Raw genomic sequence first — 15,034 nt, forward strand, 5'->3', positions numbered from 1 at the left:
TCTCTCTCTCTCTCTCTCTCTCTCTCTCTCTCTCTCCCTCTTTTTTGTCTCATAAGCGTATACAGATTGCATTCCTCATTCTCTTGATCTCTCACTCTCATTTTCTCTCACCCCCATAACATAGTGTTTCATCAGCTTGTTCCTCCATCTCTTCCAATCTATTTCTCTCTCACACACACACACACACACACACACACACACACACACACACACACACACACACACACATCTTTTTATAGTGCGCTCCGCTCTGTTTTCAATCTGCTTTGCTGTTTTCTCTGTCCTCTCTTTTTCTATCTCTCATTGACCTCACCCCCCCCAGAGCTAATGTCCATCTGGGTTGGAAAGTCCACCGAGGGAGCGGGGGATTATTGCTTGCGCATTCTGGCCACTTCTTCATCCTCTCCGTGTCCTTAGAGTTTTAGAGGGGTCGCTGCTTCAATCTCTCCAGCGTCCACAATTTTAATTTGTTTCACTTCAGCTCTTTGCAAAGAAACATTCTGTCCCAAGGCGCGTATCAAATTGAACGGGAAAATAGAGCATGTTCTTTAGTACACATATGACACCGAACCGCATTGTGGACTGATGGACTTGTTAGATGGGTTTTGGACAAGGCAGAACAAGAATTGGATTTCTGCAGCATAGATTAAACAGAAATGGTTGCCTGTGAGACTGTACTGCATTCATCTCGACAGAATGATCTAAGTGTTAAACCTCACGACAGAGGCATATTAAAGTACATGTATGTTAAAATGGCCGCCGCCCTCTCTGCTTGGTCCCCTGTTACCTTCCTTGGCCGCAGGGCTGCTATTGCTTTTATTTAGTAAACAATTTGAAATGGTTATCGTGCGATGTCGAAGAGGCTTTTTGTTTACAGTCTTAAGTGTAACTCTAAGAAGGTAAATGACATATTGTGAAATGGCTGGCCGTATCCAGAAACACTTGACGGAAACTGTTCTGTTATTACTTCTGGCAGTTTCATTCGTTTTTGTGGAAGTGAGTCACAATAGTGGCCCCTCAGCAACAGACTCTAACAAAGCCGCTGCCACTGGGAACACATAGATTATCGTGCCTGTCGGAGTCTCAAAATGAATGGCATGACTCTGGTTTTTAAAAAAATAATAGGAGCATATAAATTGGAATTCAAATGTGAATTATTTTATTGGTTTTCTATTTGTTTCATATATTTGAGAGACTTGGTCATGATTTAGTAAATGTTGGGTTATTCACACATTTGTAGGACATATCGTTTTTTTTGTGTTTCTAAGTGAAGTTTATTTAGAACTAAGTTGTGAACCCTTTTTTTAGTTTGTTGATTAAATCAGTTGGATTTTTACAGAGAAGAAGAGAATGTTGGTGTTGGTATTGCTACAGTATACGATTTCTATATTTGTTCTGACTAGTTTACCGATCTGTCTTTACCTTCTTTAAACTGTGTCTTTTAACTCGTACGATAATAAATCCCTTTCCATCTTTATTTGTTTAAGTACTGTATAAACAGCCAGGTGACAAGTCTCCACCCTGAAACAGGAAAAACACATCCATTCATTTGTTGGGAACAAAAGAACTGTAGGAGAAAATGATTGTTGAATCAACTTACAAGTCATCGTACATCTCTGAACTACGGACTTATACTTTCCACGCTACAGTGTTGATACAGTGGTATGGTGGCTAATTATAATTCACAGCTGACTGATAGGAGACAGGGCAGAGGGATGGACAGACAATGGGAAATGACTCGCACATTTATTGGTATAGTGTATAATGCACCTTCTACAAATACCCTCTTCTTGGATTTGCCCTTATTCCACATGCAGCCAGGAATTATAGCAGGAGACGAGGTAAAATAAAATCATGGCTCAAATCCAGCTCTGGTCTCAATATACTGTCTGACTTTGTGATGTGAAGCCGTTCTGTTATGATTTATTTTTACGTTACAGTGCGTTGGTTGTTTAAATGAATGCTCGTAAATGGTTTTGGAATGACTCAGCGCTTTGTACAGTGAAGTGACATGTTTGTCTGCATGATTGTCTTAAGTGTCGCATCTTGCCAACAGCTTGAGAAGTGATCTTATGCATCTTTCATTGTGCGTTTATCTCATTATGCTCGACTCTGCTTGCTTTTTTCTCATTTACACACACATTTTTGCAAGATTGTTACCTCAGACAATAGATGTTATTGTCACATTTGGTTGAAAGTCATCAGGAGAGGAGACACACAAAGTGTAGCATTTGATTTACATACTCGGAGAACAGAAGAATAGACACATGGCCGGACACCCGGACACACACACACACACACACACACACACACACACACTCCCCACTGACACCAGCACAAACTGTAAGCTGAGGCTAACTCTGTTGCATAAATCTCTATAAAGCAGCTCAGGGCAGGTTGTATAGGAGCAGGAATAGGCCGGAGAGAGCTTAGTCGCTACAACACAAACATGCACAGTCCACTGTGGAAGTATTAACCAGAGAAATGCTGCGTTTGTTAGAGAAAAGCTGCGTGCATGTTCAGTACTTCATGGAAAATACATTTGCTGGCCATGCAAGAAAAAAACCACGTCTCATTCTGCATTCATTTTATTTGTATTGTTTTACATGTACTTTCAAACTGTTCTTTCTTTATTTTAGCTATGTTTTTATTTTGTTACATTCCACCCCACTAACCATTGTGTTATATGTTACTCTTCTTCTTTGTTTTACCTTCAGGACGTTTTTCTAATAGTATTCTGAGGTTTTTGTATTTCGTTGCTGTTGTTCAAGGGGTTTAGAAACTAACTGCGACGTCATGCTTTAATGAAAGGTTACACAATGTAATATAAATATGTTTGAATGAATCCCTAGTGATGGGCCTTGCATGCTACTCACTTGCCTTTATTATGTTGTAAGTGATGTCGGGTCAGATTGCCCCTTCCGCCCCGGAATATGAATGCAGTCAACATAGAATGAAAAGTTGTATGTACGGTTATCATTACTGCCTTAGGGGTAGTGTTGTTATGACAACGACTCCCAGGATGACTCCTCAGGAAATAAACCCTTCCTCCTCTTCCTCTCTCTCTCTCTCTCTCTCAGGCCACTCCTCTCTCTTCCCCATGGAGGATGGTTTCCCTGACGATGACCGTGGTGATCAGGGTCTTGCAGGCCTGGGCTCCCCTCACTGTTTCCCTCACCAGAACGGAGAGCGTGTTGAACGCTACTCACGCAAGGTCTTTGTGGGAGGACTGCCCCCTGACATAGATGAAGGTAAAGATTGATCATTTTACAGTTAAAAAGATTGACACTTACAAGATGGCGACTTGAGGGCAATTTCAAACATAATCCAACATCATCAAATTACACCTTTAAGATGACTTTTACCTCAAAGTCAAATCTTAGGCATTTCATTTGATTGACTTGACAAACATTATCACTCTGACTGTAAATGAGACCATGAGATATTACACTACACATTTCTTTAGATAAAAACTATGGAATTTGTTCCAATGTTCCTGCAATTTATATGTATTTTTTTTTAGAATGTCAGGCAGGACTTTCTCTGTAAATTATCAGTGTAATTGTTTTTTGTTTTATCTCCAAATCCTGAACAATAATTCATTCTGCCTGATTTCAGACGAGATAACTGCTAGTTTCCGGCGTTTTGGACACCTGTTTGTGGACTGGCCTCACAAAGCAGAGAGCAAATCCTATTTTCCACCCAAAGGTTTGTTGAATTATTTATTATGTGCTGATTTGTCTCACAATTGTTTAGAGTTTTCTAGCTGGGTACATTTTTCAGTAGTATTTTCTGATTCCAATTTACCTTCAAAAAGATAGTTTCCTGTGACTGCTTCAGTGTCTTTGTGTTTCCTTGTGAGTCAGACATGTATTTGAATGGAATCTATTTCTGTATTCAGTAGATAAATGTCAGCCTTGTATCTGTGTACTGCCACTATTCATATGTGTGTGGTCTGTTTTTTCTTTACAGTATTGTCTGAAGCACTTAGTAGCCATGTGTGGACTGTTTGTCCGTTTCTCTCTCTATTTGTTAAAGCTTATTCCTTCCCGCTGTGCACGCAGAAAGCTGTGTTCAGCCACAGTTATCATTGCGCTTCAATCCAACATGAGTCTTTGTCAATACGTGGTGTCCCCAGCAGCATGAATAACTCTGCTGTGTTACGTGCAGGCTACGCCTTCCTGCTGTTCCAGGATGAGAGCTCCGTGCAGGCTTTGATCGATGCCTGCATTGAAGAGGACGGCAAGCTTTACCTCTGTGTGTCCAGCCCCACCATCAAAGACAAGCCGGTCAGTGGGAACACACACACACACACACACACACACACACACACACACACACACACACACACACACACACACCCCCCCATCTGCTCACATCGTTAGTTTCCACTGAACTCAAGGAAACGTATGACTTCTACTTGACTTTGAAACCTCATGTCGTGTGTGTTCAGGTCCAAATCCGCCCGTGGAACCTGAATGACAGCGACTTTGTGATGGACGGATCTCAGCCTCTGGACCCGAGGAAAACCATCTTTGTGGGAGGGGTCCCTCGTCCGCTCCGTGCAGGTACTCTTCGCTCTTATTTGACTCTTTTTCCAACCATGTGAAACCACCACATATGAGTCTTTATGATGACAACACCTTTTTGAAGTGTGTTGTATACACACAGGTTGAATCCCATGTGTTTGGATATTGTCTCATTCCCCTATTTCTTTATCAAAATGCTTTAATACATTCATCAATCTGTAACTTTTGCTGTGTACATTTACACTGTTTTACACCAATAAGAAGCCATCCTTGACTTCCCCTTCTTTATTTCCTCCTAATGTTTGAAATGTCAGCTCTAAACACAATTCTCCTTTCTGTGAAACCCTGCAATGTGATCAGCTTGTGTTCATAATAAACATAGGACCTGCTAGAGGGTAGAGCTAAAAGAGGTACTGTGCCGCTGAGACTGGCTTTGACCTACACTGGAGCGTCAGGAAGTTCCCTCAGTGGCACGCTGTGCTGTGCAGAATATTAAATTCCCTTTTATCCGGATAACAATGTTGTGTGCGCTGAGTGCTCATGTTTTCTGCACTGCTGGTAACACTGTTTTAGACTCTAGTTGAGGTCACATAGCCCTGTGGCGCATCACATATCTAATAACCTTGTGTAACATGGGTCTACATTCACACGTATTAACTTGACATATTAAAAAGAAAACCTATTTGCCTTTTTGCTGTTTTAACAAGTTAATCTGCCTTGTTAATTCACAAGGTTATCTCTGCCAGTTTGCAGCTTTTTAGAAAAGCCCAATAAAGACTGCAAATTAAAGTGTTGGGATTTATAGTAGCCATTTTAGCAGCTACGCTCATATTTGCTCCATCAAACGCTTGTGATCTTTAATCCATCTGTGTGGACGGCCTTAAGCCCTCAGATAAACAACCCTCATCAACGTGGTGTGTTTGTGTTGGAACACGGGCTCATGTATTGAGCCTGTGTGTGTGTGTGGAATAGTCGCTGGATTTTAGCCAGAATGTTAACATTGTGTTCATGTTTTTAGTTCTGTAAATATTTTGTTGTCAGCTTCTTCAATGTGTCTCCCCCCTCCCCCCCCCCCTGCAGTGGAACTGGCCATGATCATGGACCGCCTGTATGGAGGGGTGTGCTACGCTGGCATCGACACAGACCCTGAGCTGAAGTACCCCAAGGGAGCAGGGCGGGTCGCCTTCTCTAATCAGCAGAGCTACATTGCTGCTATCAGTGCTCGCTTTGTGCAGCTGCAGCATGGAGAAATCGATAAACGGGTGAGTGGAGAGAAAAGAGAGCTCTGTGTTTTTTGAAATCCTCCCTCGCCGCTCCCCTTCTTTCTTCATTCGTCTCCCCACAACTCACTTCCTGTTCTCTTTCTGTCAAACTGTCTGTTGAGAAGTAAAAAATGCAGTATGACACAGTTTGCTATATTGGATTACAGTGCAGAAAGTGTAGAGAAGCACATCTGGAAGAATTGTTGATTCATTTTAGAAGATCAGGGCAAGTAGCAATATGTTCTGAATCCAAGGTATGGGGGAGGGGGGGGGGAGTTTTTTTGACAAAATCAAATTTGACCAAAACAGCATCAAAAGGCCGTTATTAGATTCAGATGAAATCCATGATAATAAAGGTCTGTTACTTCTTATTTAACCTATATTTCTATACTAGCATAGCATGATTGGCATACATACTAATTCATAGCAATGCGTTGTTACATTGTACAAAGAGTATAGGTGAAATAACAGGAACAATGTAGCGTTTGAATTAAAACAGTAACAGATAGAGTTAAAGAGAGCATTATGGCAAACTATTCCATGATAAAACTGCATTCATATTACATACATGAATTTAAACAGTGCACAGTTGTGTGATGCATTTACACTTTGGCTGTAAGGCCATCAGTGATTTACACACTGTTGTCAGCAGCCAATGAATTACAGCCGTAGAGATTACAGAGCTCTGTAGTTGCTGAAATCCAACAGAAATATTTAGTGAAGAGGTTACATGGTGATATGAACTACAGGAATAATAGTACGCTGCTTTCTCGTTTGCATAATTACTGTTCACATTTTGTAGACCTTCTTATTGACATTCACTTGCTAATAGCACAATCCCTCATCCCTGACTGGTGGGGAAAGCAAATGAATAGTGAACAGTATGCAAAGGGGAAAGGGAGAATTCACAAATAACAACATTCTTGAGCCTGTCGCATGTAATGTTTCATCTCACTGTGGCTGTTCCCTCTTGTTCTCTTACTCCCTGTGATAAATAAAACAAGCCTTAATCCTGCTGACTCCGCCCCTCATGGTGAAAGCTCATATTTAAAGAAGGTCAATACATGGGCTGGAGCGGCTGTTCCTTAAGAACATACACTGTTAAAGGTTTGATCAGAATCAGGTTGATTAGCAAGTAGGTTAACACATACGAGGAATTTGACTTGGTGTTATGGCGCGTGCATAAAAATACATACAAATAAAACGAGAATTAAAAACACAGAATACCATTTTAAGAACACTATAATAACAATAAAAAAAATACAGTAAAATATACCAATATTAACATTGAATATGATTGAAATGAAATTGGAATAAAATATGTGCAGTAATACAAATATATATTTTTAAATCTAATGCACATTTATAATTCTTTATTTTCTGCAGTAGAGGCTACACATGCAGACGAAGGACACAACAGTATGACGAGATGAAAATGCCAGCCACACAAAAACCTAATCTTAAATACATATTACACAACAAAACTGAGTTAATAGGATCTTTTTAGCATATTTTTTTACATAGTATAAAAAAAGATACGCTTTCAGATGAACCTTCCAGGGGCCATCTGTTTCATTTCCTGCAAGTTTGAGCAACATATGGTAAAACCAGGATTGATAAAGCAGCATGCAGACACACGTTTGTAAAGGAAACAACACGGCTAATGTCCACTGATTCCCCCCCCCAGGTGGAAGTGAAGCCATACGTGCTGGACGACCAGCTGTGCGATGAGTGCCAGGGAACTCGCTGCGGCGGGAAGTTTGCGCCGTTCTTCTGCGCCAACGTCACCTGTCTGCAGTACTACTGCGAGTACTGCTGGGCGGCCATCCACTCCCGCGCCGGACGGGAGTTTCACAAACCCCTGGTGAAGGAGGGGGGGGACCGCCCCCGCCACATCTCCTTCCGCTGGAACTGAGCGGGGGACAGAGAGGGAGCAGAGGGCAGGTAGTGCAGGAGTCGCAAATCATTGTACAAATAAATGCACTTTTCTGTTGCTGGTTCCTTTTCGCTCTAATTTCACTGAACCTTTTTTCATTTTTTTAAGTTAATATATATCTATATTTTGAAGATAGAAAAAAAAACTGGAATTATATCCAAATATGTCCAGCAAGGAAAAAAGATGTGTAACATAAATTTATTTATGCGTTTGATTTTTGAAATATTTGTATTAGTTCTAAAAAAAACAACAACATATATAGGAACGTTTCAAGTGTGATATGGTACTCTTCTATTCAATTGGCCTTTTTATTTTTTTCTAAACAATGTATTTTATTTAATTTTTTAAGAACTGTCCCCAGAACAAGACACTTAATTTGACTTTTGATTGACTTGTTTTGTAGCAGTGCAAGTGCTGTTGTAACGGCATATGATTGGCTATTTATTTCTGAGGTGTGATTTAAGTTCTCTGTCGATTACAAGAGGCTCCAGAGCAAATGTGAATTGAAAAGGTGTTGCTAAAGAAGAGTGCACTTATTTCCAATTTGATAGAGCGCAGACACAGTATACGAGACCCTTAGTAGTCAACCAAAGCTCAATATTGAATTAACTTTGAAGAACAGAGAGGGCCCACTGCAGAATGAAATGGATTCTTTTCCCTCCCATATCAAAATGTTTGAACCTCTCTCTTTTTATGATTTCCAACTTCACACAAATATTTTGATGTTACTTGAAAATCGCAACGGAAATTTTAGCAACGCATATTTGGGTTTTGATCTCCATTTTGACATGCAAAAACTAATACCTCAAACTCAGCTGCTAATGTGCCGATACAGTTAAGAAGAAAGGAAAAAAAAAAAGCAAGAAAGAAAACATTATCACCCGCTCGTGTTCTCCTTTCCTTAGAACTATAATCAAAGGGAAGTGATGCAACAGGCAGAGTGTGATGTGACAGGCACAGTTTTGTACTCACTTGCTTCATCGCCTCCTTATTTTTTTATTCAAAGCCAGGGTTGTGCTAGGGACAGAGCAGAGCATCGTACAGTATACAGTGTATTTGTGGCTTTGAATAAAAAAATAAGGAGGCGATGAAGCAAGTGAGTACAAAACNCCTTGGCAGTCTCAGATTAGAGGGGGGTGCAGTGGTAAAGTGCTATTTTTATAAGTGGGGAGTGGACCTGACACCCTCTAGTCTAGGGGGGTCCGGGGGCATGCTCCCCCGGGAACTATTTTTTTTTAAATATTGAAGTTAGATGCATCAATCTGGTGCACTTTGAGAGCAAAATGAAGAGATATATGGATACCTCTCAACATCCATAATGAAACAACTGTAAACAGATTTACTTTTTCTTTATGGATATAAAAGAAAGTAAAGCTTGAGTCCTACTGGCTGGTTAAATGACTCCTCGTCCCTGAGGCCACTACCAGTTTTTTGTGCCATTTTGCTGGATTTATTTGTCAATAGCGTTGCTGCACAAAGTGATAGCCCTCTAGTTTAAATCTACTACCCAAAAAGAAACATATGGAGATGGGTTACTATTTAAAAAAAATTGCAAATCTATTTGGGAACAGTGGGGCCGGGCCTCAAATCCTATAGGGGGGTCCGGGGGCATGCTCCCCCGGTAAGATTTTTTTTTAAATGTTGGACTTAAATGCATCAATCTGGTGCATTTTGAGGGGGAAATAAAGAGACTACACCCATATGAAACAAAAATGTATACATTTAAATAATCATAAAATCATAAGTACATGGCCATAACCAATAACATACAATATCCAATATGGAAAAACATTGAAACTTGTTTATTTATTTGTTTTTGGTTCATTTGTGAGTGTGTCTGGGCTCCTGAATCGGCCTCTCCTGTCTCCCTCCTCTCCCCCCTGCTCCTCTTTGAGGCAACAGCAAAGACTAGTTTTAGCTCTCAACAAGTTTATCTTACCTTTTTTCACCTAGTTAACATTTTGTTTGTATTATTCATGCATATTTTACTAATCACTACCCCCTCAAATGGAAATATGTGTTTACATAAATGGTGACCGAACCGTTTGAGACCCACTGAGATAACTTANCCTAGACTAGAGGGTGTCAGGTCCACTCCCCACTTATAAAAATAGCACTTTACCACTGCACCCCCTCTAATCTCAGATGCACCCTGAGTCATTTTGTTTAAGTACAGTGAGCCTTTCTAAAATATACAGTAAAGAGACAAACCCACCAGCATTATAGGATATACTATGACTTTGTGCCAAATACTTGTTGCTGATTTAGAGTACTGGCACCTTTTTTATTCCAATCCAAGCACTGATGGCAGGTTTAAAACATTTTTTTGGGCGAATTTCAAGCTCTCCTGCACTCTGTTTTGAGATCAAAGCACTCTAGATTTAACTAGCTGCGCAATACACACTAATGTTAAAATCTGAAAAAGGCCTCTCTACCAAGCTCCAAACTAAGTTAAATATCCCAAAAAGTGTAAAATAGGATTTTATAGCTGAAGGTCTTTTGATCATTTAAAAGTTGGAATGAAGTGTCTAGCTGAAAGTATGTGGAAGGAGTAGCATTTGGCGCAAGGTGTAGGACAAAGACGATTTGAAGGTTCTTCCCATTGAGTTACATGTTAAAAAAAGAGTTTAAAAAAAAGCTGAATATTTTGAAAAATATAAAATATTTCCCATCATGTGCTGAAAAGGCTGAATATTTTTTATATTTGATTGGTTTCTGTAGCTGAAAGTAGGCTGAAGTTGTAATTACAACCCGTGCATCTTACAACAGAGTCCTGCTGTTGAGAGGAGGTGCAGCATGAAGACCCTCTCATACCCTGTACCTGACTCAGTGTCCTGGAATGTAATGATTGTTATTGACTTGATATTGTTGATATGTACCAACAAGAGCTCACCTGTGTGTTTGTGTCTCTGCAGGACGACCTCTTCCCCTCTGTGTGTTTCCCGTCTCTGCTGTGGTCTTCCTCCTGCTTTGACCCCCATCACTCCCAAAACTCACCTGGGGAATCTCTCCTTCACAATAACTGAATGCTGTGTGTTTTCCTTTCTCTTCCTGAAGCTGCTGTTTTAACCTGAACTGCTTTTGAATGTTGATGTTAGCCTTGCAATGTAACCTTTGTTGTCCAGCTATGTAATGACTCTAACATGTATTGTTTCCTAAAGGCTAAGAATGGTTGTTTTCTAGGTGTTTTTACTGCGACACCAGTGAAAACACCAAAACCAACCATGACTTCAGTAGCCATGTTGATTGACCATACAGCTCAATTTTTGTCCAAAGACTTTGTTGAAATGTGTGACATGTCCCTTTACATCCTGAAAACACACACTATCATTTATTTTTGACTCAATCCAACACACCGTCCTGCTGCCTCAAATACTCAAAAGAGTACCAAACATTGATTAATCCGCTGCTGAAAATAGTCCCAGACAAATGTTTCTTTTTTTAGCTACTGATTTCTGATGAATGCAGTCACTTTATATAAGTTGTGTGAGTCACAGAGCATTATTTTAAAGTTCAAATGATTGATATATATTGTTTTATCTTTTAGACTACATGAAGGGCTCCTTGTCCAGCACATGCTCCCTCAACAGTGAGAACCCGTACGCCACCATCAACGACGCTCCGGGTGCGTGCAAACACTCAGAGAGCAGCTACGTGGAGATGAAGTCGCCGGTTCACCATGAACACATGACACACTGCTGCCCCGCCGCCATCATCACCACAGCAACCTCCACCACCTTACCCAGCAAGAACATCTACGACATGGGTAGGTTTACGGCTAGAGGCGGGACAAAATCTCTTTAAATCTTTTTTAATCTCCCATATTTGCTGGGACAATATGTAATATTTATATATAAGAGGGTTTATGCAACCACATAATGCTACACAAGTGAACATTTAATAAATATTTTAGACAGCTATGACTGTGTAGGGTAAATAAAATGACTAATAAATCACAAAATCTACAAATAAAATAAAACACAGAAAGGCTTTAAAGCTGCAACTAATGATATATTTGTATGTTTAATTAACAGTCAAAGAACCCAAATGCATTCAGTTAAAAGTCTCTTAAAATTTAGAAAAAAGCAGTGAATCCTCACGTAAAAAAAATGATAAGTTACTTAAATCATGAAGCAAAAATGATTGTTTCTCTAACTGATTAATCAACCAAATAATTTGTACTTGAATTCCTATGTTTCATTTCCCAGAACCTTCCATCAGTATCATCCAGGGGGCCAACGGCATGGTGGTCCCCAGTTACCCCCAGAACCCGTACGACCTGCCCAGGAACAGCCACATCCCGAGCCACTACGACCTGCTGCCTGTGCGCCCCAGCCCCTCCCACAGCCACAGCCTCACCCTGCACAGCCACAGCCCCCCGCTGCCTGGCAGCCCCTCCAGCTCGCTGCTCTAGACCCCCTCCAGCCCTGGGACCAGACTGGACTCGCAGAAGCAGCAAACTGTGAACTGGGATAAAACGGGGAAAGATTATTTTGGCAGTGCTCTAACTGCTGTTTATCACTGTATTATATCCAAACAGTTTTTGTGCCAATCAATACTACATGTGTGTTGTATTGTAAATTCCCCTTCATCAACGACATGTCAAAAAAGGGAATAAACGTTGTAGTATGCACAAAGTATACCTTTTTTCTGGTATGCTGATACATCAGAAGATGGAAAGTCAAGGACGACCGGAAAAGAGTCACAGAGACAGACTGCGTGTAAATGAATCTATATTGCAAAGTAAATGTGAGAGCCAAATATAAGACTGAGGCCCTATTTACACCTGGACTAAGTGGATCTACCAAGCAAGGAAGAAGCGTCACACGGGCATTATTTCTCTAGTGCAAACAGACTTGTAATTTATGGAAAAATGGAGGAAAGGTGCTCTTTACCCCCATATTCTCCCGGAAAAAGGAGATAGTGAATATGTATGAATATATACGCACAAACCTCTGTCTGGTCAGTTCCACACTACCTGTATAATTCTGGGATTTTTACATATGTTTTTCTTATTTCCTGTTTACATATTTAAAGGTCCTGACAGGGATCTATATTTTCTCTCTGAAAAGTTATCTTTTTGTAATTACTGTAGACAGAGTGGTGTATTGGATGTACACTTACTGTACACTATTGATTATTAATATGATTTCCTTTTGTGTCAAGTTTAATGCACATGCATGCCAAAGAGTATTCAAAAGATAATATTTAGCCAGAATTCCCTTAATACGTCCTTTGGTGCAAACTGAATACTCTCCTCTGACTGTCCAACATGTGAACGGATTCAATATGCTTTTTGCGAACGGATTGTCATGTTTGTTTTTCAATGAATCGATAAATCATTTGACCAATGAAAAAGTGGAAATTGTCCATGATGATAGCTTCAAATGTCCTTAAGCAAAATATATTCAGTTTATATCACATAATGGAAAGATAAAGCAGAATATTATCACTTTTTTTTGCTTGAAAACAATCAATCAATCAACAAAATAGTTGAAAAAATGTACTTTTTATTAAAGCATTAATGCACTATGGTTTTTTGCAGCAAGGTCAAAAGTAAAAGCTACTAAACAGGCCAATCAATGATTTCAACGATTTTCATATTAAATAAGAAACACTTCTGTAATGTGTGAAATCCTGCTTGATTTTTCGATGACATGCAGATCACTTTTGGTAAAAATGCTCATGATTGTAAACAAGCAAATAGCAATTACAGGACATGTTGAAAATCAGATGTGAACCGCTTTGTTTTCCCATGTATTTGGTTTCCTACCCATGTATTTGGAATCCCATTTGCTCTAACTCTATCTAGTTACGTCTTTCCTTAAGCTTTGTTCATAATATTGAATAGTTTAAACTACAATAGATGTATAGAGTGCTCGGTGGTCATTTTGTTTCAAGCCCTTAACTTAATAAAGTTGTCATAGCTCAGAGGAGTGGTGTCGTGTCTTGTTAAGCAGCAGAGAACTTGCTTCTGGTACAGCATTTAAACAGTTGTGATCATCAAGAAATGGGGATAAACAAATGTGTGTCTTCTGCATATCAGCAATGTTTTTACATCATGTTGACTGACCATGTTCCCCAAAGAGAGTTTCTTAGACTCAAATAAATATAGAGCAGCCTGTGTGTTAAAGATAAAGTAGGTAGCATTGTCTGCTGCTTTTTGTATACACACAATCAAAGTTGGCCCCTCCCAAACAGCTGCGTTCAAGTAAGTAAGCATGTGGGTGTTTCTCAGGCCGTTTCTCAATCTCGAGGATACTGGCTTCCAAGCCTATAGAGTGGCGAAGTCACGCCCAATTACTTCCGCATCAATGGACCTTATTACGAAAAAATAATACATTGAAGTCAATGGAGAGAGAAAACTTATCTTTTGATCCCGTTTGAATTGTGCCATGAATTACACATATGTTGTTTGTCAATCTTAAAAAATCATTTCCATGTCAAAAAATTCAAAGTTTGTCTTAAAACTGTTGAAATATAAGACTATGAAAAATACGCAACTAGAAAGACTACAAATCCCAGAGTCGCGTAAGTGCTGTCATAACTGATGTATTCCCTCCAGATAGCTAAAAATACATTTACTTACTGTACAAACAAAATGCCTGTGTGCTTTGTACCAGGTTGTTATCATACCAGTAATAGTACCTCTTGCTCGTTCTCGAAGAGCAACTAAAACAAAACACGAGAGTGTACCTTGTTAGCTAATGTTAGCTAGCTGACATTAACGTTACACATTACACTCGTGTTACTCACCGAAACCTTGTAAAGCCGGTTCCGCATGCTGGCTCTTACGGAACCGACTAACTCCCCTTTTTCGTATGTACAGCTCTCAACATGCCCAGACTTGTAGTGATTTTCACCTCTTTTAATACTTTTCGCCTCATTCTGAAAGAAAGAGGTGAAATGTACCAATGTGACGGCCATCTTGGTGTTGGTGACGTGTGCAAGACCAGAGTTGTAGTTCATTGAGCGCTTCACACAAAGCAATGCGTAACTTCACAGTTTTACGACACATTTTAATTTTTTTGACTTGCAAAATTATCTTTTAAATTCACAAACATCATATGTGTAATTCGTGGCACAATTCAAACGGGATCGAAAGATAATCTTTCTCTCCCCATTGACTTCAATACATTATTTTTCCGAAATAAGGTCCCATGGAGGTCCACCGGAAGGGGAGGGACTTCGCCACTCTATACATAATTTTTCCGAAATAAGGTCCCATGGAGGTCTTATTTTTTTCTACATAAGCAATAAATCCATGTTTATTTCACGATTCTCTGTCACTTGCACTATTGTTATAT

General features: G+C 39.8%; 2 protein-coding genes across 5 annotated transcripts in view; both read left to right on the forward strand.

The window, feature by feature from the left end:
• The window catches only part of LOC104966061 (cytoplasmic polyadenylation element-binding protein 4-like), a 28,427-nt gene extending 19,841 nt beyond the window's left edge, over positions 1–8,586 (forward strand). Inside the window, exons 5-11 of one of the 2 annotated variants that reach the window (XM_010795185.1) lie at positions 1,818–1,841; positions 3,081–3,251; positions 3,619–3,708; positions 4,171–4,289; positions 4,454–4,568; positions 5,610–5,791; positions 7,479–8,586. In XM_010795185.1, coding sequence (XP_010793487.1) covers positions 1,818–1,841; positions 3,081–3,251; positions 3,619–3,708; positions 4,171–4,289; positions 4,454–4,568; positions 5,610–5,791; positions 7,479–7,706 — 929 coding nt within the window. In that variant the 3' untranslated portion in view covers positions 7,707–8,586. The remainder of the gene's footprint in view (positions 1–1,817; positions 1,842–3,080; positions 3,252–3,618; positions 3,709–4,170; positions 4,290–4,453; positions 4,569–5,609; positions 5,792–7,478) is intronic. The other variant, XM_010795186.1, reaches the window with a different exon arrangement.
• gtpbp3 (GTP binding protein 3, mitochondrial) overlaps positions 1–15,034 on the forward strand; it is a 633,967-nt gene that overhangs the window by 146,477 nt on the left and 472,456 nt on the right. The gene's annotated exons all lie outside the window — the stretch shown is intronic.

The sequence above is a fragment of the Notothenia coriiceps genome, unplaced genomic scaffold (assembly GCF_000735185.1).
Source record: "Notothenia coriiceps isolate Sejong01 unplaced genomic scaffold, NC01 NC01_scaffold00037246, whole genome shotgun sequence".
NCBI classification, from domain to species: Eukaryota; Metazoa; Chordata; class Actinopteri; order Perciformes; family Nototheniidae; genus Notothenia; species Notothenia coriiceps.